The 25,129-nt window shown below is 39.9% G+C and overlaps 1 protein-coding gene across 1 annotated transcript in view; it reads right to left on the bottom strand.

Annotated features, from left to right (window-relative positions):
* Positions 1–7,038: 7,038 nt before the first annotated feature.
* Positions 7,039–25,129, bottom strand: part of LOC147887415 (putative mannitol dehydrogenase 1) — a 38,101-nt gene continuing 20,010 nt past the window's right edge. The window contains exons 3-6 of the mRNA XM_087394308.1: positions 8,164–8,262; positions 7,794–8,079; positions 7,504–7,660; positions 7,039–7,417 (exon numbers count right to left, since the gene is read on the bottom strand). Of these exons, the coding sequence (XP_087250434.1) occupies positions 7,218–7,417; positions 7,504–7,660; positions 7,794–8,079; positions 8,164–8,262 (742 nt within the window). The 3' untranslated portion in view covers positions 7,039–7,217. The remainder of the gene's footprint in view (positions 7,418–7,503; positions 7,661–7,793; positions 8,080–8,163; positions 8,263–25,129) is intronic.

The raw sequence follows: 25,129 nt of genomic DNA, 5'->3' as shown, positions 1-25,129 counted from the left end.
ACACGAGAGAGAAGAGAGTCAATTGAGAGTAGATTGTAGATCGCGGATTCCTGGATGTGAGGGGAAATCATCCTCAATTGAGAGTGGATTGTAGATTGTAGGTCGTGGACTCCTCGATATGTGGAAATCTAATCCAACTGTCAACGCCTTTTAGTACACAATTTAGTAGTATATCTATGCTAGAACCTTTGCCAAAAATAGTTTTTTTAGACACCATAGCATGCTTTCACCCTTAGTCCTTAATCCAATTTCATAATCCACTCCTTATGAGGCGTTTTTTGAGTCCCAAAATTCCCATAATGCTTTTCACATGTGTTGTGTCACATTTTGATTGTCTCTTTCCATATGCTTATAAATATCCAACATCTTGAATAGTTAATCCCACCCATAGACACACACACCTTATAGTTCTTGGAGGTTTGGTTATAGGAAAGTTATTTTTATTGCTTAATTGAATGCCCACCTTTTTGGAAAAAAAAAAAGAAAAAGCATCAAAGATGATACCTCGGGGGGGTCACTATGTATAAACCCTCTATATCACGTGCGTTCAAGGCCTATATTTAAAATCCCTTATCTATAAATTTTTTCATTAATAAAATGTACCCCTTTTCTATACAAATCTGTAAATTTTTTCCAAAACTATTTTAAATAGTCCCTTATGTATATTTATTTCTGTAGATTTTAGGAATAAAAAATATCCTTCTTTTGAACTCACGTGATAGGGTTACATATGATGAGTGACCCCCCCAAGGATGATACATTTTTAAACATTATAATTGAATAAACATCAAGGTACCTTTCTTTCACTACTATTGTGCAATGTCCTCAATGGATTATTAACCTTGAATAGGATGTATCTTTTATACTTCAACCATAGGCAAGGGTTTCATGCTTCTTCTTTTTTGAAGAAAGGGATCCTTCAAATAAGTGAGCAACCAGATTTTCCTTTTTGTTGGAAATATTATTTATGGAATAGAAAGCGTAGCCAAGGTAAGCTAGATAGAAAGGAACATGTCACCTTATTGCTTGTCCAATTTTCAAAATGGTGAATGCATGCCCTCATAAATTATATAAATTTCAAAAGTGGCCGATAGGGGTTCTATTTAATTTTTCCCTTTGCCTTGTGACATTGCTTTGAATTAGGTGGTTTGAAATTGAGTTTTTTGTTCCAATTGTCCAACTAGCCCACTCTTTGATAATAGTATTAGTGTAATGTTAGCTGTTGATCATTATAGTGAAACTCTAAAGCACATGACACACATACTACAAATTCAAAAAGTAGTGATCAGGGTAGGTTCAAATTTGTTTGCCACTTATGATGACTTTTGGAATGCAAAAATGAAGGAAAGAAAGGGGTATAAGAGTAGGTCAAGAAGCCAAACACTTCTCATCATATGGATTTTAAAAAAAGACAAGGTATTTGAACCATATGTAGGACTATAAGATGAGAAAGAACATGTGATAATACATTGTATATTTTTTCAATAGTTTATGTTTTTTAAAACTTTTAAGCATAAGAGATATATGTTTATTATGACAATATGTAGGATGCAAGAGAGAGAGACAGAGAGAGAGAGAGAGAGAGAGAGATTATGTGAGATGCTTCTTGTGAGGAGGCTGCTATGTAGTGAAGCCCCAAGTTCTCCAATTTCCATTTATAAACCCATCCACATGACTTTGTTACTCCCATACAAAACTATATGATGCATAAGAATAGGCATCAAGCTAACCTCTTTTCCATTTTATGGGTCCCCAATATCATGTATACATGTTTATACAATCCATACATGCTCGTAAGAGTGTTGATTAGCATCCATACATGCTCTCAAGAGTGTTTATAGAATCCATACATGTTGTCTAAAGTATCTATTAGCCCTATATGATGTGAGGGTGAAAGGGAAGTTAGTGAGGGAAGATCCAAAGGGTGTAAATGTGTCGCAACTTTGTGCCTCAATAGTGAACTCTAAGATAGATGATGCACTAGATGATGTAATATCCTCTCCATCTGTGGATATTGGTTATTGTCCTTGTCCTCCTTCTAGGGGTAGGGCAAGGTGGGGCACGGGGTGGCATGGGGGTGGGGATGGGGGTCTAGTAGAGTTAACCTGCTTGTGTGTGTGATGTAAAAGGAGCTCTAGATTTGTCTCAAAGACACTTAAGCTTAAGTCATACTTTTGGGGCGAAGCAAAAGCATTTCCATATGTGACTAGAGCAAGGAGTGGTTGTTATTCTGGATTATTGTATGTGGCATCACACCCATATCTACATCTGTGTTGGCATTGCTATAGATCATATTTGGAAGAGTCTAGACACACAAGCTCATGCAAGCCACTCAATTAGAATTGAACTCATGGTGGTAAAGTAAAACAATTAGAGGTTGAACTAGACATTTGTATGGACTATGAGGAAGGGTCATGTTCCAAGTGAAGAAGTAAAACCAAAGAGAAGAACTGATGGACATGTGAAATAGGTGGATATCTCAAATATCTTACATATGCATGGACATGTGAAATAGGTGGATATCTCAAAAAGAGATCTCTATATCGAGCATCAAGAAGGCTAGGGTGTTACAGTACAAAAAGTACAGTGCATTATGGTCATATGGACGACATTTTCGCATGGAACGCATCGATTCAAAGAGAGTCACGTATAATTGTGGAGTCATGGCTAACTTCACACAAGATAGCCGAGCAAGTGCTTCAGATACCAATCTTCTCTCCTCACAGTTGGATTATTGTGGAACCATACATGACATCTATGAAATTGATTTCAGACGATTTACTTTTTTCATTCTTGATGTAAAATGGTTTAGAACTACTTACAACGGTCCCCATGTGATAGTGAGAAAAGATAGTAGCGGTCTCTTTGCAATAGACTCCACCAAACATTGGACCGATGAAAGTGATACTTTTGTTCTTCCCGAGCACTGTGAGCAGGTGCATACTAATGATTTAATTAGTCGAAGCTTTCGTTTTTAAAGTCCATTAATATATATATAATTGACGACATTTGGCACCCATCTTCAATATAGGTGGTTTTTCATCCGGATCGTTCTGATCCAAGATGGTGGTATGTGATCCAAGTTGCTCCACGAAGTAAGCAAATTTTTGAAGATCGAGATGTGGATATGGAGATGCCACTACCAATGCCGGATCCAATTGATGAATCTAGCGAAGAAGATGTAGATCACCATATGAGGCAAGAGGAAGTAGCGAAGAAGATGTAGATCACCATATGAGCCAAGAGGAAGATGCGCATAATGACATCGCACGGGAGGAGGATGGAGATCACGATATTGACGAAGAAGACAACAATCATTAAGATCAATCACCACACTTAAGCTTTATTGAAGAAGATGATCAAATACTTTTAGGTGAACGTACGATGCTAGAGTACGATGATGATAGTACGATGATGATATAGGAGATCAACTCAGTATAGAGTTGGAGATAGACTTGCTTGGCACCTTAGACTTGGCTCAAGATGAAACAGTTGATGTAAATGCTCTTATTTGATTTTTCTCATCTCAAACTTGGACATGAATATATGAGCTTCAAAGGCTTGATGTACATGCTCTCATTTTTTTATTCTCTATGAGCTCAAACATGTATGACAATTTAAAAAATTTGTCATTGGAAAAAACTAACCTTTAAGGCCTATTAAAAGAAAAAACCTCTCTGTAAAAACGTCGCTATAATATTTTGTATCAGTGTCGCTATATAGCGACTTTCAGCAACAGTAGCTATATAGCGACGATTTACAAAACCCGCTTTTCATATCGACGACTAACGCTAAGCGGGCGCTAAACGTCGGTGCGTAAACGTCGCAATAGTATCCGTGTGTAGTAGTGAAACATCTCATGCAATGCATTGCTATGAGTGACACCACCACCATGCCTTGAGTTTTTGAAGTAGGATTCCTTGGCTCTATAGTATGACTTCTCCATGCCTTGTGTATTCCAAATGGACAAAGGACCCCAATTTTGTACAAACCATGGTCTGTGTGCATAGAGAATATGCTGCAAACATGATGAGAATCAAATCAGCAACAAAAATTGTTTATAAATCAAGTGCTAAATATTACGATCGTGCCAAGATTACCATGTAATGCACAATGTGCGCTTCACCCCATGCTTTCACCATTAATTGCATAAACTCTTTCATGCCCATCTTGAACCTTTCATAATACATCTCATCGATTTGAACCTGGTGAAGCAATGCATCTACCTTTGTCTATACTTTAGCTCTCAAAGTTGCTACTTCAGGATGAGAGGCCTTATTGGTCGTGCATTCACACAATGCTTTCCAGTATTCCCAACCCAAACTACTTTGAGACAATGTATGTGTGTCTTTGTCGAGATTGTGGTTCGATAGGAATCTCCTTGCCTTCCCTCCACCCATAGACACTTTTGTAGGAAGATTTTGTGTTGCCCTAGACATTTTCTTATCCTCCTTAAGTTTGACATATGCTCCATGGAATCCCATCTCTGATAGCAACTTCTTAGCTTCTGCAATGCACCGTGTGGATACTTCTTGCAGAATTAAATTCCAAGCATAAACAAGATGCAAATACAACAACTTATCAAGTATGCGCAGTTTTGCGTGTTAAGTACACATGTGTACTCTCTCAAGTGGGATGGGCAAGATGGGATCCCACTTTGGATCACTCTTGTCACAATTGGGAGCTTGCATTTGGCTGCAAGATAGAATGCCATTCTCCCATTATAAGCGAGCCTTTTGCTTACATTGCAAACACATGCAATAAAGGCATGTGTTCATTGCATTTGCCCCTGTATCACAACCATGCAAGCACTTGAGGGTTTTCAAATCACCAACAAGATGCCATTCAACTTGAAAGGTTCCATGGCCATCGACTGTCAATGTTTGCCCTTCCTCTTACCTTCGGATCGTCAATGGGATTCATGTTCTATCTAGAACCCACTTCAATGTCTCATGGCACTCTTTCGGAGTCTCAAATGCTGCAAGCCACCATATATCTTTCTCTGATTGCACTGAGAAATCTTGCTCTACTTCTTCATCCCCTTGAACAAAGGCTAAGGCTTTATTCATGATGCAGATGTTGACTCTCTCTAACTTGTGTTCTTTCACCAATTGAGATTCATCCATTTTGATGACAAATATGAGGTTTCCATTGCAATCTATATAACAAAAGAGAATAATCATTAGGATAAACATGATATAGGAAATGAACTAAGTAAAGTGCAATGCTATGATGGATTTCCTCTTACCATCTTCTCTCATGCCATAGAATTTGACCATTGCTTGTTGCAGTTTGTCAACATCTAAGTAGACATTGTTGAAAGCATTCATCTCAAAGGTTTGCAAGCCAAATTTCTTTTTACTCTTCCAAGTCATTTTGCCCCTTACGCAATGGTACCCTCCAAGCATTTCTCTTACACATTGGTTTGTTTCTTGCCTTTCACGTCTCATAGACCAAGGTGTGGGTAGGGGCACTATAGACTTCTTGTACTTTCCCAAAATAGTAGACTTGAAAATTTTGAAAACATATGTATAAGCTTCATGATGTACACCGGAAGTATCACAAGCTGCAAGCATCTCCTTTGCATCCACAATATCCTTGAAGTCCTTCATCACCTCTTCAGCAACTTGCACACGTAGGCGCTTGTGTCTTGGGTCCCTTAGTATCCCAATGACATTGCTTGACTTTAATAAACTAGCTAGAGCATATGAATAGTCAATATCATCCCCGTCCGTTCTTCCCATCACATCCTCGATGAAGTTCCCAAAGAAGAACACAATAAAAACTGTCACATATAGTGTAGCACAAAAGAGTGTAATCTCATTGGAACATTTGATAAGTAACCTTGTAGCCCGGACTCTCCTCTTTCTAGCACCACCAAAGGGTGCCAATGCATCCATGTTATGTAAGTACCTTCTTTTCCTCTCCTTCAATCCCAAAGGTGTTTCTTTCATCTTTTGTACTCGTTCTTCTGCCTTCTCTCGTTCCTTCTCTATGGCTCATCAAATTTGATTGTATATATATCTTTCCAAGCCTTTTTTGGACTCAGCTAGCTTACTGAGTGACTCTTATAATTTATGTCCCTCCAAGTCCAATGCATTTCACTCCAAGTCCAATGCTTGGGCTTTATCATGAAGATCCTAGTTCTTCCTTTGAAGATCCTGCATAGAGTTATGCATTGCAACAATGATGCTATTTCCTAAATGTGCTAGCATCTCTGATTGGGCTCTGCACATCTTGCTTGCTTACATAGCCATTGATTGAGCATTGTTTACCAATTGCAATAACCAAGCAACCCCGCATGTCCATTTCCAACAAATTGAACTAGCTCATGCATTGTATGGAAAGAAGGGCTCTTTTGGTTGGCAGGATCTAAAGGATACAAGGATCCTTCTACCCAAAGGTCAAGATGCTTCTTCTTCATGTGGAAAGCACCATGGCATGGATCCATATTTTTTCTCATATAAATTGATGGAAGATAATGTGTATCATTGTCCAATGTGATCTGCCTCTTAAAAGAGGATACTACTAAAAATCTTATGAGAGAGCATGTAACTTGGTGAGGTTTTGTGACGTAGAAGAGGCTACTACAAAAATCTTGTGAGAGCATGTTACTTGGTGACGTTTTGTGAGAGAGCATGTTACTTGGTGAGGTTTTGTGACGTACGACATTCATAGGCTACTACCAAAAATCTTGTGAGGGAAAAGACCCTTGATAAGCAAGATCATGTACAACAAAATTTTGCATGATTTATTGGGCATCAGTTAAATTTAGCTTGAATATAAAGTGACTTATTGCCATTACGAAAGCAATTATGCTATTTTTGTTGTAAAAAAGAGAGGATGTTGAAACGTGAGGCCTTTACTTAGTCAAATACAAAAATATACAACTTTAGATACAAAACGTATTCCAGGTTGGGAAAATTCCATATGATAGAAGCATAAGGTAGTTCTAAGCATTAACAATGAAGTTAGTAATAATATTAACTATTCCCGGTTGGGACAAATAAGCGTATAAGGTAGTTCTAAAATTAGCAATGAAGTAATATTAACTGCCTCATAAAAGATGCTAACGTGTGAACAAGGATGCTACCCCATAAGTTTGCTGAGAATGTGTTACTCTGCAAAGTTTATGATGTCCTCTGAACTATGCTTAAGGGGGAAGACAACAGTATCGTCAGGATTACTGAAACACTCCCAGCTATAGCTGCCTCCATCTAGGCTTTCAGAGTTCCGGCGATATCAATCACAAATCGATACTTCACGTCGCCTTTCTCCAGCTTTGTCATTGCAGCATTCACTTGGTCTATGGGGATCTTCTCGATCGTGCTTGTAATGTTATGTTTGCCGCAGAAGTCCAGCATTTCTTGCGTTTCTGTTGTGCCCCCGATCATGCTGCCTCCCACAAAGTGACGGCCTGCACATGCATCAGGACGAATTTACACAACTTCCATGTTTGATAGTTCTGGGAGACGGTCTTTGCAACTGTTGGGTATACATTACTTACAAAGATTACAGCATCGGGAGCCAACTTTACAGGTTGGTCCGGTATTCCAACCAATACCATCTTCCCATTGACGCCCAGGAGGTGCAATAGAGGCTCAAGAGCGTGCACTGCAGATACGGTGTCGATTATGTAGTCCAATGATTTGAAAGCTTGCTGCAGAACATTCCATGCGGACCACAGCTTTCACAAGTCAATTCCATGGAGAACCATGCAACATCATTAAGAACTGGTTAAGGCATATGGTATTGTATAGCCTACAAACCCAAGTTACAAGTGGCAACTTCACCTTCATCTGGTTCTCGTCCTTGCTGACAATAAAACGATCGGCGCCCAACACCTCCTTTGCTTCCTTCTCTTTGCTTGGCGATGTACTGATGACCGTCACGTTTAACCCAAACGCCTTGCCAAACTTCACTGCCATATGCCCCAAGCCTCCAAGCCCAACAACTCCGAGGCTCTTCCCTCTTTCCGTCATGCCAAAATACTTCATAGGGCTGTAGACAGTTATACCGGCACATAGCAGGGGAGCTGCCCCGTCCAAGGGAAGATTTGGGGGTATGCTGAAAACAAACCTGATAGAAAGAGAGACAACGTTAGAACTTGAGAGCCGTAATTCACACTAAACATATCCACTGCTGAAGTAAAAAATGCCTTACTTCTGGTCGGACACCATAAGCGTCGAATAGCCACCTTGGGTAGCACTTCCGTCGTAGTATACGCTGTTGTATGTAAAAATTCCACTGCTACTCCTCGATCTGGAAGCGGTCGCGCAGCTTCCACTCCTTCAGACTCTGCTACCGTCAGTCCCCCTTACTCATCAGGGGATCTCTCCTATCAAATCACATCTGCCGGAGAGATAATAGAAGACAAAAAGGGCAAAGCAGTGATGGCGGCCATGAGGAGGTTGATGAGTCATCACTTCAAGAGCGGCATAAATATCGATTGGCAGTATCAAGATGCCCAAAAGAAGCAGGCGGTGATCGATGAGTTAAAACAAAGATACCCTAATCCGCCAAATGTGGAGTTTAATAACAATTATATGCTCGAGCGCATGGGTTTGGTCCTAAAGCATCGTAGATCAACCTTGCGTACTTCCATTACAAAGGGGTTGGCTAAACCCAGCTAGGCAGACAAAGCTGATTGGAAGTACTTCAAGAAGCAACATAGGGACCATCCCGAAATGTTCGAGGGTCAGAGGAGGGCTGCGAAGAGACGGCTGGATGTCGTAGGTACTTCGCACTTTGGTGCAAGCGGACGGTATGCGTTCGAGGCAACCGTACACTTGTATCTGACCACCCATACTGTACTTGTAGATTCAAGATTGAGAGACAAGCACGTAGTTTAGACATCCTAGCACCCTCGTACAATTGTGTTGATTGCAACTCTCGCATTTTGAACTCAGACTCTGACATCACGTGTACGTGGGATGTAGTGCCCCTAAAAATGGAATCCATCATGTCGACCATACCCTCGTCATCATCCAGGAGACTATAGTCTTGTTGAAAGTGAGAAGGTATATGTGTACCCTAGTCACCCTCCTCATCCTGTTTTAAGATTTCGTGTAAATATAAGATCTTCTATTTCCTGGTATACAATAAGATTGTGAACTTAAATAGCTTTGACTTACCGATGATCCATCAACATGTGCAACACCAACGGGGGGTACTAGTTCCGGCTCCTCCCCATACATCCGTAAGTGGCGCATGATAATACGACGTTGATGTCGTACTTCTCGCTTGCAATGAGTGCAATGATAGTATAACCTCTCCATAAGCCACTTCGTGCTCCCGGGCGTTGGCACATCATCGAACGAGCTTCCACTCGTCCCTTCCATCTATACTTATAAAATCACAACATAAGCATGAAGAGGAGATATTGACAATTATAAAATAGCATGTTTGAGCTTCTCTAGATGCCACATAAAAAAAGTGACAGTAAGCGTTGCTATATAGCGACGCTTTCCTCTGTTCCATCGCTATATAGCGACGCTATGGGTTAAAACCCGAAACGCTAAACGTGCGGCGTTTTGTTCATACTATTCCCTAATCTCTCAAGTAAGCAACCCAAAATCTCCTCCCACCTATTTTCGACGACCTCCCACCTATTCCAAGCAACCTCCCACTCTATTTTCCACTCCTCACCCTTCTCCTACCTCTTGTACTCCCTCTCTATCCTTTTCCCTCTTTGGTTTCTTAAAAGGAAGTTCTTCAAGAGGTGAGTTTGTTTCAACAATGTAGGTTGTTTGTTTGTTAGCTCTAGTTTTGTGAGTGTTTCTTCTTGTATTGCTAAACCTGTAAACTAGTTTTCATGCTTGTTTTGAAAGGATTGAAACAAAAAACAAGATTTCAAGAAAGAAAGAAAACTCACCTCTTTTTTCTGTATTTCTCTTCCTTCTCTTTCTCCTTGTCTCCTCAATCTCCTCCTTTCCTTGTCTCCTCAATCTCCTCTCTTCAAGAAGTTGCTTTTGTAATCTCCTCCTTCCACTAACATCTTATTTGAAAAAATGGATTGTTTTCTCTCTTTTGTAGGGCCAGTCCACTACACCAAGCGAGACATACTATTCCAGGTCAGTGCTTCCTCTTTTTTCCATTTATTATTTTTGTTATTTGCATTGGCCTACAGCTAGCGCCTTAAGCGCTAGCTGTAGTGATGGGCGTAGGAACCCTCTCTTCCCCTCCCACTCTTTCCTTCTTCCCCCTTCTCTTATTCTCTTTTTTCCCCCTTCTCCTTTTTCCCCCTTCTCTTTTTTCCCTCTTCTCTTATTCTCTCTTTCCCCCTTCTCTATTTTCCTCTCATCTCTTTTCCCTTCTCTCTTTCCTTTCCCTCTTATTCTCTATTTCCTTTCCCTCTTATTCTCTTATGCTTATGCTTCTCTCATTCCCCCTTCTCTTTTTCCCCCTTCTCTATTTCCCCCTTCTCTCATTCGCATAAGCTCATGCTCATGCATGAGCATAAGCATGAGCTTATGCTTATGCTTAAGCATAAGCATAAGCATAAGCTCATGCTTATGCTCATGCATGAGCATGAGCTTATGCTTAAGTTTCCCCCTTGTTTATGCTTCTATTTCCGCATAAGCTCATGCTTATGCATGAGCTTATGCGGAAATAGAGAATGAGAGAAGCTTATGCGGAAACTCATTCTCTATTTCCGCATAAGCTCATTCTCTATTTTCGCATGAGCATAAGCATGAGCTTATGCTTATGCTTATGCTTATGCTCATGCATGAGCATGAGCTTATGCTTAAGTTTCCGTATAAGCTTATGCTTATGCATGAGCTTATGCGGAAATAGAGAATGAGAGAAGCTTCTGTGGAAACTCATTCTCTATTTCCGCATAAGCTCCTTCTCTATTTCCGCATGAGCATAAGCATGAGCTTATGCTTAAGTTTTCACATGAGCTCATGCTTATGCTTCTCTCATTCTCTATTTTCGCATAAGCTCATGCTTATGCATGAGCTTATGCGGAAATAGAGAATGAGAGAAGCTTATGCGGAAACTCATTCTCTATTTCCACATAAGCTCCTTCTCTTTTTCCGCATGAGCATAAGCATGAGCTTATGCTTATGCATATGCTTAAGCATAAGCATAAGCATAAGCTCATGCTTATGCTCATGCATGAGCTTATGCGGAAATAGAGAATGAGAGAAGCTTATGCGGAAACTCATTCTCTATTTCCGCATAAGCTCCTTCTCTATTTCCGCATGAGCATAAGCATGAGCTCATGCTTATGCTCATGCGGAAATAGAGAAGGAGCTTATGCGGAAATAGAGAATGAGTTTCTGCATAAGCTCCTTCTCTATTTCCGCATAAGCTCCTTCTCTATTTCCACATGAGCATAAGCATGAGCTTATGCTTAAGCATAAGCATAAGCATAAGCTCATGCTTATGCTCATGCATGAGCATGAGCTTATGCTTAAGTTTCCAATAAGCATGAGCTTATGCGAAAATAGAGAATGAGAGAAGCTTATGGGGAAACTCCTTCTCTATTTTTGCATAAGCTCCTTCTCTTTTTCCGCATGAGCATAAGCATGAGCTTATGCTCATGCTTATGCTTAAGCATAAGCATAAGCATAAGCTCATGCTTATGCTCATGCATGAGCATGAGCTTATGCTTAAGTTTCCGCATAAGCTCATGCTTATGCATGAGCTTATGCGGAAATAGAGAATGAGAGAAGCTTATGGGAAACTCATTCTCTATTTCCACATAAGCTCCTTCTCTATTTTCGATGCTTATGCTTAAGCATAAGCATAAGCATAAGCTCATGCATGAGCATGAGCTTATGCTTAAGTTTCCGCATAAGCTTATGCTTATGCATGAGCTTATACGGAAATAGAGAATGAGAGAAGCATAAGCTCATTCTCTATTTTCGCATAAGCTCCTTCTCTATTTCCGCATGAGCATAAGCATGAGCTTATGCTCATGCATGAGCATGAGCTTATGCTTAAGTTTCCACATAAGCTTATGCTTATGCATGAGCTTATGTGGAAATAGAGAATGAGAGAAGCTTATGCTTCTCTCATTCTCTATTTCTGCATAAGCTCAATCTCTATTTCCCACTCTATTTCCCCCTTCTCTCATTTTCCCCTTCTCTCCTTCTCTATTTCCGCATAAGCTCATGTTTATGCTTATGCGGAAATAGAGAAGGAGAGAAGCATAATAGAGAATGAGAGAAGCATAAGCATAAGCTTATGCTTCTCTCCTTCTCTATTTCGGCATAAGCTCATTCTCTATTTCCGAATAAGCTTATGCTTATGCTTCTCTCATTCCCCCTCATCTCTTTCCCCCTTCTCTCATTCGCATAAGCTTTCCCCCTTCTCTATTTCTGCACAAGCTTCTCTTATGCATAAGCTTATGCGGAAATAGAGAATGAGAGAAGCTTCTCTCATTCTCTATTTCCGCATAATCTCATTCTCTATTTCCGCATAAGCTTATGCTTATGCATGAGCTTATGTGGAAATAGAGAATGAGAGAAGCATAAGCATGAGCTTATGCTTATCTCATTCTCTATTTCCACATAAGCTCATTCTCTATTTCCGCATAAGCTCATTCTCTATTTCCGAATAAGCTTATGCTTATGCTTCTCTCATTCCCCCTCATCTCTTTCCCCCTTCTCTCATTCGCATAAGCTTTCCCCCTTCTCTATTTCTGCACAAGCTTCTCTTATGCATAAGCTTATGCGGAAATAGAGAATGAGAGAAGCTTCTCTCATTCTCTATTTCCGCATAATCTCATTCTCTATTTCCGCATAAGCTTATGCTTATGCATGAGCTTATGTGGAAATAGAGAATGAGAGAAGCATAAGCATGAGCTTATGCTTATCTCATTCTCTATTTCCACATAAGCTCATTCTCTATTTCCGCATAAGCTTATGCTTATGCTTCTCTCATTCCCTCTCATCTCTTTCCCCTTCTCTATTTCCCCCTTCTCTCATTCTCTATTTCCGCATAAGCATAAGCATGAGCTTATTCTCTCTAACTCTTATTCTCTATTTCCCTTCTCTTCCTCTTCTCTTTCCTTTCCCTCTTCTTTCCTTTCCATCTTCTTTCCCTCTTTCCTTTCCCTCTTCTTTCTTCTTGCCTATGCCTATGCCTGTGCCTATCAGACAGCCTTGCAGGAGGAGAGCTCACAATCTATATGCTCCAGAGGACTTTGATTCCTCTCAGTCGACTACCCCAAGGACTACTCCTCTTGGACCTAGCACTATGACTACCCCTGGTCTGACTCCTCTTCCATGTAGCATTGCGACTACCCCTCGGGGAACTCCTTTGCTAGCCGTGCATGGCTTTGTCGAGAGTCTCGACGAGTTTGTAGCACAGATGAGCGATGAGGAGGCAGTGAGATTCTTCTCTCTGCTCTCTCAGAGGACCTCAGCAATTCCTTCCCCTACACCGATGGGTGGACATACTGCCCAGCCATCCCCTCACGCCCCTTCGACCACGGGATCATCACCTGCGCATGCCTCTCGCAAGGGAAGGAAGAGTAGGATGGGTGGCTCATGTTGTGCTGACTCGGGAGATGTAGACGAGTCAGCACACTCACGCTCCTTTAGGTCTCTACTTGGTCCGGAGACATAGTATCAGTCAGGTCCCTTTCCCTCTCCTACTCCCATTGCTACTCCTCGCTCTGAAAGCGCTTGCGCAGCTTCCACTCCTTCAAACTCTGCTACTGTCAGTCCCCCTTACTCATCAGGGGATCTCTCCTATCAAATCACATCTACTGGAGAGATAATAGAAGATAAAAAGGGCAAAGCAGTGATGGCCGCCATGAGGAGGTTGATGAGTCATCACTTCAAGAGCGGCATAAATACCGATTGGCAGTATCAAGATGCCCAAAAGAAGCAGGCGGTGATCGATGAGTTAAAACAAAGATACCCTAATCCACCAAATGTGGAGTTTAATGACGATTATATGCGAGAGTGCATGGGTTTGTTGGTCCTGAAGCATCGTAGATCAACCTTGCATACTTCCATTACAAAGGGGTTGGCTAAACCCAGCTGGGCAAACAAAGCTGATTGGAAGTACTTCAAGAAGCAACATAGGGACCATCCTGAAATGTTTGAGGGTCAGAGGAGGGCTGGGAAGAGATGGCTGGACATCGTAGGTACTTCGCACTTTGGTGCAGGCGGACAGTATGCGTTCGAGGCAACCGTGGTAAGTCTACTTCTTCTCATTTAATGTATTGTTCTATTTGTTTTACTTACATATTACATGCACTTTAGCTAACTCTAACTCTCGTAAATTAGTTCCACTGCAAGCTGCGATGGGTCATCTTCCTACAGATGCAGAGAGGCGATGCACATTTCGGATGGGAACAAAGCCGTGGTTCATTGAGCAAGAGGCAATGGGAGCGACGGTCGATTGGGCTGAGGTGGTTGCTCGCACGGTATAAGTTTACTCCTACTTGTAATCTCACTTTTTAATTTAAGTTCCAATCTAATTTTTGATTTATATGGTTCACTCTTAGGGTCAAAGCTCAAGTGTCCCATCATCGGAGGCGAGCGATCAATAGGGCCAAGGATTGGACGTAGGTGGCGAGGACGAGGGAGAAGACGCAAGTGTCGAGGACCAAGGAACAGGCCAATAAGACGAAGATGATTCGGATTCGGATGAGTAGTGGTAGTAGTATTTTGTATATCCGCTTGTTTGAGCAATTTTGTATCGCCCTTTCGACAGGGTAATTTTGTTACAAACACTGTTGAATATGTCCGACATGTATATGCATTTATTACTCATCATTTCACAAGAACAATTTTGTATCACCCTGCAAGCAAGGGAAATTTTGTTATAAAAAACTTTCTTTTGTAATTACAAAAAAAAAAAAAGATTAGTGGGGCTAAACAGGGCCAAAAGGAAGCCCTGTCTAGCCCCACTAACCCTTTTTTTTTACTTCTGTTAATCGTCGCTATATAGCGATGTTTACCAGTGTCGCTATATAGCGATGATTAACAGTGTTGCTATATAGCGATGTTTTTAGTGTCGCTATATAGCGACGTTTGCCAGTGACGCTATATAGTGACGCTTTATAGCGACGGTCCTTTTCCAATGCTTTTAGCGACACTTATAGCGATGTTTGCGCCCGTGAAAAAAAACAAATTTAATGTAAAAAGCATCAGTATTTCCGTCGGAAAATGGCCTATGTCTTGTAGTGTTTGACTGGTTTTTTAGATGTTTACTAGGAAGGACTTTGAAGTGTGAAAAGGCAAAGGCATCAGAACCTGCAAAAGTAGTTCAAATTGTATCATAGAATAGAAGGCATAGTGCTTGGAAAGCATCCATAGGGAGTCAAGGAGTCACACATTAGTTGCAAGCTAGAGTGAGAGAAGGGCACAGATGGGTCCAACCACCAACAGAAGCTATGGTGTAATTGCATACAAATATGAAGTAAATATATTGCTTATTTTGACTACAATTTGTGTACTCACTCTTTAATATCTTGCTTATTTCGACCACAATTTTTGTACTCACACAGCATTCGGGAAAGCAGAGACATGGTGAAGGAGAGGGGAGAGAAGGGAGGGGCATGGGGTGGGGCAAGGGGAGGGGTAGGGTGGTAGCAAGGGGGGGGGGGGGTGGGGGGTATAGGGGAGGGTGATGGGTGTGGGTGGGGCAAGTAGGTTGATGGCAATGGGGGGGAGGGCGATGAGGGTGGGGGGGTTGGAGGGGTTAGGGGGGGGCCAGGGTGCACAATGAAACCCTAAATGTAATTAAAAGGGATGTCAAAATATGATCGGCCAATATAAAATGTTAAAAAAACCCTAAATCTCATTATTCAATGGCAAGAGTGAAGAACACTGCTAGACCCACTGGATGCTGCCTCCATACTTCTTTCTCTACCTCTAGCACCTCCATGGCATCTGCTCACACGAACCTATCTGGGTCTGGTGGCACCTTGCTCAACTCTCGTGAGCCCTCCCCCAACTCTCGTGAGGTGTCCCAGGACTCTCGTGATCCCTCCTGCAACTCTCGTGAGCCCTCCCCCAAGTCCCGTGAGCCCACTCCCTAGTCTTGTGAGCCTTCTCCTCCTTCCAAGTCCCGTGAGCCCACTCCCTAGCCCCAAGAGCATGAGCCTTCCCCTCAGCCTTCCCCTCAATCTCAGCCTTCCCCTTAGCCTGAGCCTTAGCCTTAGCCTTAGCCTGAGACCCTTGGCCTTCCCCTCACCCTTCCCCTCAACCTCAGCCTTCCCCTGAGCCTCAACCTTCTTGATCCTCAACCGTCCCCTCAGCCTTCCCCTCAGCCTTCCCCTCAACCTTCTCCTCAGCCTTCCCCTTAGCCTTTCCCTCGGTCTTCCCCTCCCCATGAGAGCCCTCCCCTGATCAAACAACATGTGTTCGATAACCTCCCGGACATAGAGAGGCTTCCTAAGGGCCAATAGACTGCCAGGAAGAGCACCATCTTCCCTCTCTGAAATTTAACATAAAATCTTATACAAAGGGACAATTGTGAGATTTAACAACATGTTATACATCAATGGAGAATAGGCTTTGCTAATATCTCAAAGTATTTTTAACAAATACCTTCAATCCTCCTTAAAAATCATGAGCAAATGCTCCTCGTAGATACACATTTCCTACATTCTACAAAAAGAAGTCCATGCAAAGATACTTGAGAATACAACCATCTGGATGCTTGACAATGGAGTAGAGTCTTGCGTCGGTGCTTCATGTGGAGGCTGCGATGCTTCATGGGGAGGCTATGGTGCTTTGTCTAGAAGATGTGATTTTGTTGGTTCTCCATGTGGAGACTATGATTCTATCAGTGCTTCCTGTGGAGCCTTTGATATTGTTTGTGTAAAATCAACCTCCTCTTCTTTGCAGTGCAAAGGTTGATTGAATCTCCTCTACTTGTGTTGGAGTTATTTTGTTATACTACTGGGCATTGTAGGTAATCCATTGGATATTTCATTGTACTATTGGGCATTATAGGTAATCCATTGTGTCTACTAAGTCACCTTTCTATCGGTGCATGACTACCTCAATGGCATATATCAAATTTTTTGTAGACCCTCCAATCATGATAATATATAACACAAATTAGTGTGGATATTGTATAGTATACTTAGCATGGGCATTGCATAGGGTACACAACATTTACTATATACTTACTATATCATCATGCCATAATATCCTTTCATTGAATTAAGAAAGGAAAGACACCATATCCCTTTGTGTGTGCTCTCCTCTCCCACATACTTATTTTTCTTTTCTCCTCCTTCTCTAAGTCCTTCTGACAAGCAAAGTCATCATTCTCATACTGGGTTAACGGAGCTGGATTTTGCTTTCTCTCCTCTCTGTTTCCCTGGTTCTCGGCAATCCATAGTTTGGTGCTGCCAATGGCTTCCTCTATGGAATCGATTACTTCAAAAAGATCCATGGAAACAAGAGGAGGAAGGTAATGAGAGCGAGGAAGGTATTTAGAGGAGGTAAGGCAAGACGGAAGGAGTAAGCTTGAGGAGAGGAATAAGGTAAGAAGAGCAAAGTGGAAGAAGTGTTTGCTGTGGGCGAGATATAGAAGACTAATGACTACAAAGGGATTTATAGAACTACAAACTCATAATGTGAGATGAAAGATTTAGAATAAAGAATTGGTAGAGGTTGAGATGACTAGATTATCTGAAGTAACAGATGCAAGACCGTAATGCGAGACATGTGAGACATGTAAGACAGTGAGTACATTGAAATCTATAAAATAAAATGATGGGATGTAAGACCGTAATGCGAGACATGTGAGACATGTAAGACAGTGATCAGTACATTGAAATCTATAAAATAAAATGATGGAACACAAGAATGATATAATTATTAGAATCTCATCATGAGATATTTTTTTAATATAATAAGTTAGACTTGCTGATGCAAGACGGTAATGCAAGACATGTGAGATGATAGATTTTGAGTACATTGAAATCTATAAAATAAAGTGATGGAACACAAGAATGATATAATTATTAGATTCTCATCATAAGATATTTATTGTATAAAATAAGTTAGACTTCAAAAAAAGTAAAACGGATTTAATAAATTTAGAGAGGTGAGTTGTCCATTGAGTGAAGTAAAAAATAAAAGACCGTAAATGTGAGAGACACATGAGATGATAGATTTTGAATCAGTTTAAACGTATGAAATAAAGTGATTGAAATCAAGAATAATATAATTAGAGTCCCTTCTTTTGTCCATCCTAGTCCTTCTACAAGCACATTCTTCATTTATCACTCTTAATTTATCATCTCTCCACCCACCATGGATGTCCTTGGCATCATTGGAGACGTGGAGTTTGGAATCGATAGTCTCAAACAATGGGTTGTTGACCAAGGAGCAAGGAGAGATGCTAGAATTCGACAAGGCTCTCCACTGACACAGATGGAGAGAGAGGAATTCGATGCATAGAGGTGGACAGAGAGGGAGGAGACTCAAAAGATAGCAGAGAGTAAAAGACTTATACAATTTATTATAAAAGCACGACAAGATCTCTTGGACTTCTTAAGCAACCTACGTTATCGAAGCACTCGGTATGGTTGATTTGATCGGGATGCTAAAAGAACAATAAAGGCCTACCAAAGAGATTATAAAGAAACAATCTGTGATTGTTTGAATTTCTTCCTTCATTGTAATTATGTTGACAATATGAAAGAGGAGTCTGTGGAAGATTGGATTGTTGAGAAGATAAGAGATACTAATGATGAGATCTTCCAGTGTGATCTCGGCCTCTGTGGCCTGTCCATCATGATTTCTTGAATTTCTTCCTTCATTGTAATTATGTTGAGGATATGGACGTGGAGTCTGTGGAAGATTGGATTGTTTAGAAGATAAGAGATACTAATTATGAGATCTTCTAGTGTGATCTTGGCTTCTATGGCATGTAATAGTTTTGTATTCTCTGCAACAAGTCTGGTAGGGCTGAGCATATCATATTAGAATTGCTAATACAATTTATTTTTTTAGAATTGCTAATACAATAATAATACAAATTGAATAAATATCATAAGTAAATATCCTAATGTATTGTAACATTTAACATAAGTTTAAAAAACACTATCATTAGTCAACACAAACAAGATAAAAATATTCAAGGACTCATGTTTCTTTCTACATGATTTATAACTGAATAGAGTCAGATGAGTCCTCTTGAGGCTGTGATGCTCTAAGAGTACATTGAGTCTCTACTTCTTGACATGTGGATGGTGTACATTGAGATTCTACTTCTGCTACAATCAGGATAGACTCAGTCTCTTCCTCCTTTGCAAGATGTAATGTTGTAGATGCACATTGAGTCTCTACTTCTTGTGTAGGAAGAATGCATTGAGTCTCTAATTCAAGTGGAGACTGTAATGCTTCTACTTGAGGCTGTGATGTAGGAGACTGAATTGTCTCTAGCTTGTTTTTCTTTGGCTCCCTCAGGTTCTTCATTGAGTCCATCATGTTGTTTCCCAATGGTAGCATTTAGGTGGTGAATAGTCTTAGCCATAAAATCTTGTAGTTCGAGCTTTGTATATGCTTCTATTGAGACATGTTCAAAAATTTCATTGAGGAACAACATGAAGTTGTAGGCGATTCTCCACCCACTACTAAACTTGTATTTCTACTCCACTGCGAGGCGTGTTTGGAAATTTGGTTAGTCTTGATGCTCCCTGATTTTCATAATCGTAGATACTAACTTGATTGCAAACCTATCCATCATGACATATGACAAAGTGAATTTATGTAGTAAATAGTCAGATCATGTTCATAATGATATGATAAAAGAACACTTACTTGAACACCCTGTGAAAGCCTGTAAATGAATTGACAAACCAACAATGGTTGTCATCAAGATCCCATACTATCAGGCTCCAATGTGAGCTACATCACCAATAAAGAGCGATGAGATTTATCACAATATTAAGTATTTATTGACACAATATTACAAATAAAAGAGTAAAAGAAAGATTGAGACGATACTTCTCATAATATGACATAAAGACGACTAGCATGCCATCCAAGTCTAAAGGTTGTAGCATTGAACAAACATCATCTACTATCTTCTTGGTGCCACTAAGTACATCTGAAAGGAGAGAATCAAGCATACACATGTGATTCTATATTGATCTAGGAAAGTGAGATATAACCGTACTACAACAATAAATAAACAAATGTTAGAAGCAAATTGAATCAAATGATTGAATTATCAAGCCAAAAGATGTTCATATCAAAACTGAGGATGGCCATCATGACTTAGTCATTAGCCTTTTTTAAAGGGTTGGAGAGGATTGTAACTTCCTCGCTACCAAATGTCAAAACATGAGGTTGCTTGCTAATGATAATCCTAACCTCAAAAGAGCTCCCCATTTCATCTAATACAACGGTTACATTAGGACAACTTATGGGCGTAGCAACGAATGTTTCCTCTGGATGCTCCACCATGGTATCAATAAATGCCTTAATGATAGCTGACATAAATGCATATAGATGCAAGTCTGTATATGTTGACAATGAGGTTTTACCGCCGCTCAAATTAAAAATTTGAGCAAGGAGCAAAAAGCAGTTATATCCAACTCTCCACCCACAACTGTGGTCATCATTTTGCTTTGCTGCAGGGCATGCTACATACTCTATTTGATCTTCTAAGTCACCTTCCATTTGCATAAGTGCATCTATAGCACCTACCAAATTTCGAGCCGATCTACACATCAAAATAAATAACATAAATGAATGTGCGCATTGCATAGGATGCATATCATTGACATAATTGTGACACAAGTAGGTTATACTTATTCTGACACACTACCATGGATAGATGCTATTTAATTGACAAAGAAACATTGCTTGGCTAAGATGTCCACAGTCACCAAGCTCTAATGAGAGCTACATTATCAATTAAGAATAATTATTATTTGATATAATCCTCCACAATGTAAGAGATAAGCTAAGTAGGGATTGATACTCACTCCTCGTGATATGTAGTAAAGATAACTCATGCCACAGTCAAATCAACAGGCTACAACCACTTAAAAACATCATCTATGGTCTTCTTCTTATTGCTAAGTACATTAGAAATAAGAGGATCGACCATATATGCACATATCTATATATATAGGGGAAACTGTTCTAAAACCATACTGCAATAAAAAGAAAAGAATATTAGTTCATTTGATCCAATGGAAATACAAAAGCATAAAGTCAAGAAAAAGTTTGTGTCAAACCCGAGGATGGCTATTATGACCTTGTCATTAACCTCTTTCTTAAAGTTTAAAAGGATTGAAATGTCCTCTTCATCAAATAGAAAAGTAAGAGGTTGTTCTCGAACTTGAAATCTAACTTGAAATGACTTCTCCATCTGCTGCAAGGTATGATTATTTTCTATAGTCATCCGATGGATAGCCAGAGCAACTTTGCTTTCTTGAGATGAGCTTCCTATATTCTCTACTCCAGCTATTTCCTCCTCATCCTCCTTCTTTTCCTCCTCCTATAAAAGGATAAAATAATTATGAGATTCAAAATTTTAAATTAATTATAGTTTTAAAAATGCTTTTAAATGAATAAAGAAAATTAAAGATAAGTTTTCATACCTCTAGATATCTTCGTGGTCTTTTTATGTAATGCTGAGGCAAGGTCACTATCATATCCATCTCCTTTAGCTTCCTTACTATCATTGGTGTCCTCACTATCATATCCGTAGCTTTCAGCATTTTCATCATCTTTCTTGCTCTCATCATACATGGCCATCTCTATGTTAGCATCCTCTTCACGCGAGATCAGACCTTTCTTTCTTGGGGCTGCTGCACCCTTCTTAACCACATTCTTCCATTCTAGCATATATGCTTTCCCTTTAGTGATTTGCTGTGTGAACTCAACAATCTTCTTTGCCTTGTCTTTAATCAATGATGGAGCCTCATATGTGACATCTCCCTTCTCACATCCAAGACACACATCTTTAATCTAATGAAAAACTTCATTACTATGAAAAAGTATGCTTGTGTAGTCTTGATACCTGTCCCTTACTGTCTTAAAGCTTGTAATCATCTCTGTTCTTTCTTGCTTTCCCCTTGGTACAATGGCACTCAAGCATGTGTATAAGTCAGCAAGATTATCCGCTTCCACTTTAGTTGCAATTCTTTTAAGAGTGGTCACAGGAGAATGAAAAGTTCTCGATATGGTCCTAGCTTTGAGCAACATCTCTGAAGTGGAGATGATCTTTTGTAGTGCATGAATGTCATGATTAATTCTTTCTGACTCAATCAAATCTTTTTTCTCATTCTTGAAAACACAAATGCATGCATAATAGTAGGGAAATTGAGGCACACTCGCGAAGGTTTGATAAGTAATTTCTCCTTTGTTGTATGCCTCTCTAGAATGCTCATTACAAGCATAGGCATAGTGCTGACCATCTATTGCTTCAAATGTGCAATGAGCTAAGAAATTTCTCTTGGCATCCATTATATGTCGTTCTGGATCATTCACTAAACTTTGTCCTTCTTGAAGTGAGGGAACTTGTTTTTTGAGGAACTTAGTGAATTGCATCTCAAAATATTTAGGCTGAGAGAAATTGATGGATTGACTAGAATCTTCTCTGACTGGCCAAAATGCCCTTGGATGGAGTACCAAATTAGAAACAACTGGTTTTTCCCATCAATCAAAGCCTGAAAAATCTTTTCAGCATAGACAATATCTAAGGTCCTGCTGTTGGTGAAGATGCTTGCTTTGACCATCGTTAAAGCATGTATAACTTGAGTCTTCTGGCCCCAGATATATCCTGGATCCTCATTTGTCACAGCCTCATTCAAGCAAAGATTTAGGTTCTTCATTGATAACATTTTTGCTTCTGAATCTGACTCCATTTCAAGACCCTCCCCATCCTCTTCGTGTTCTTCCTCTTCTCTTCTTTGCCCTTTCTTTGTATACGAACGACCTCTTTTTCGAGTTATAGGACTTGGAACTGTAGCTCATGAAGTACTTGCCTTTTGCATTTGATGTTGGGGTTTATTTTTTAGGGGCTCTATGTGAACCGCTTTAGATCGCCCTACTTCTTCTTCTATTGCCTTAATTTCAAGTATACTTAAGGGCTAAACTTGTTCTGTTATTCCATCAACTTCATGAGTTACACCATTTAAATGAGTAATACCATGAACAAGAGATGCATGTGCATGTCCTATCTTATCTGATGCATGTCGTATCTCAATCAATTCAATTCCTGTCTGAGATACATGTGCATGTCCTGTATCATCTGATGCATGTCGTGTCTTAGCCAATTCAGTTCCTGTCTTAGATGTGGATCCCTTGTAAGCATCCGTGTGTACAAGACCCTCATCCAATGCTACAATGTGTTCTATCTCATCCACTCCAGTTCCTCTCTAATTTGTATTACCATGAACCAGGTCTACATGGCATGCCTCATCACTTCCTTTCTGATGTGTGGATTGTTGCACCTTAGGTCCCTCTAATGAAGTTGAACCTTGTTCAATGACACCCTGAAAGTATTCAAAGATAATCTTTGACTACATTTATCTTGCTTCCTCAATGCGAAATTCCTCCCACACGTTGGAGGATCTCCAATGCAAGAACCAATTCAGGAAATCTAGGTGCTTTTGGCAGCGGCATCACAAAGTGCATTGCATCTTTCTTTGAAAGAAGAAACAATTTGTTGCTCATTCTTGACTTTATGTAAATCATCATTGTACTGCTATCTTTTTCAATTTTTATTCCTAGTAAGGTGTCCCCTTGAATGCTCTTTGAGAAAGATACATCTGATTACCACTCATCTTTCTCCAACTCTCTCGTTGTCATCACTAGAATGAGATTTCCTTTACTCAATACCAAGAACCATGCTTTCTTTATTGTGTCAACAATGGTCCAGTTTGTGAAGTCCTTTGGGGCATAAATTCTTCCATTGTATTTTAGTGTCATAGCATTGACAAATGTTGTAGCCTCAAGATCCATCCTATATTAAAGCACAACAAAAATTTTAGGTACTTTGACAAACTACAATTACTTTGATAAATCAAAAGTACAATGAGTCCCATTGATACACGTCAAGTCTTCATTCTTCCCAATCGCATAAGTGTCAATTTTATGCTTTGGAAATAGCCTTAAAGGCTTTACAAGGCTTAGATACATGCATAAATGTGAAAAAAAATAAGGATTTACAATGAACTCGTGGATAGTGTAAAATGAAATAAAGTACAATCGAATACAAATTTGAAGTGTGTCAGATATAAGTGCAAAATGCTCTGTCAACTCCCACAACTGGTACAAATATAATCTGCTCTGTCCAGTCCCTTAACTGACTCAATTGTAATATGTCCTGTCCACTGATACAACTTCCAATCATCTTGAAAGTTTAAAAACCTTGATCATTGCTTAAATGGTAGGGTTCTTGTGAGTGTGAAACTGAATGTGAACTAATGGACTGACTCCGATTAGGAACTAGTTGGGAAATTTTGAGCATGGCTTCGATTGGCTTTTTTCGAGTTCTCTTCTCTAAGGACAAACTAATCTATGCTAATCTAGACTACACCAACCGTTGAAGCGAAGAAAAGTAAGAAATAATTTATCTTCCATTGTTCTTTTTAAATGCTTAGGATGCGAGTTACAAGTAAGAAATAATCTATTTTCCATTATTCTTTTTAATATACTCAGATTGCGAGTTTAAAAAAGATAAAATTTTTATTTACAAAAACTAATTTACTTACAACTCATAAGAATTTAACATTCACATTAATAAGAAAATAAAATCTTGATAAATTTAAATTTAAATAATAAAAACTACAAATTTAATTGACTACAAACCCTAAAGCCTAGACCCTAAATCCCAAACACAAAACCCAGACCCTCAAATCTTTATACCTAACCCCAAATCCTGAACCCTAAACCCAAACCCCCAAACCCTGAACCCTAAACCCAAACCCCCAAACCCCAAACCCGAATCCCCAAACCCTAAACCCTAAACTCCCAAACCGTAAACCCTAACCCCCAAACCCTAAAGCCTTAAAACTTAACCCCCAAGCCCTAAACCCTAAACCCCCAAAAAACCCTAAACCTTAAACCCTAAACCCAAACCTCAAAACCCTAAACCCTAAACCCAAACCCCCAAACCCTAAATTCAAAACCCTAAACCCTAACCCATAAACCCTAAACCCTAACGCCCAAACCCT

This window comes from Dipteris shenzhenensis, chromosome 23, assembly GCF_047967505.1.
Source record: "Dipteris shenzhenensis isolate YYH24624 ecotype China chromosome 23, Dip_SZ_1.0, whole genome shotgun sequence".
Classification (NCBI taxonomy): Eukaryota; Viridiplantae; Streptophyta; class Polypodiopsida; order Gleicheniales; family Dipteridaceae; genus Dipteris; species Dipteris shenzhenensis.
The sequence above is the reverse complement of the archived record's forward strand: the minus strand, read 5'-3'. Positions and strand labels throughout refer to the sequence as shown.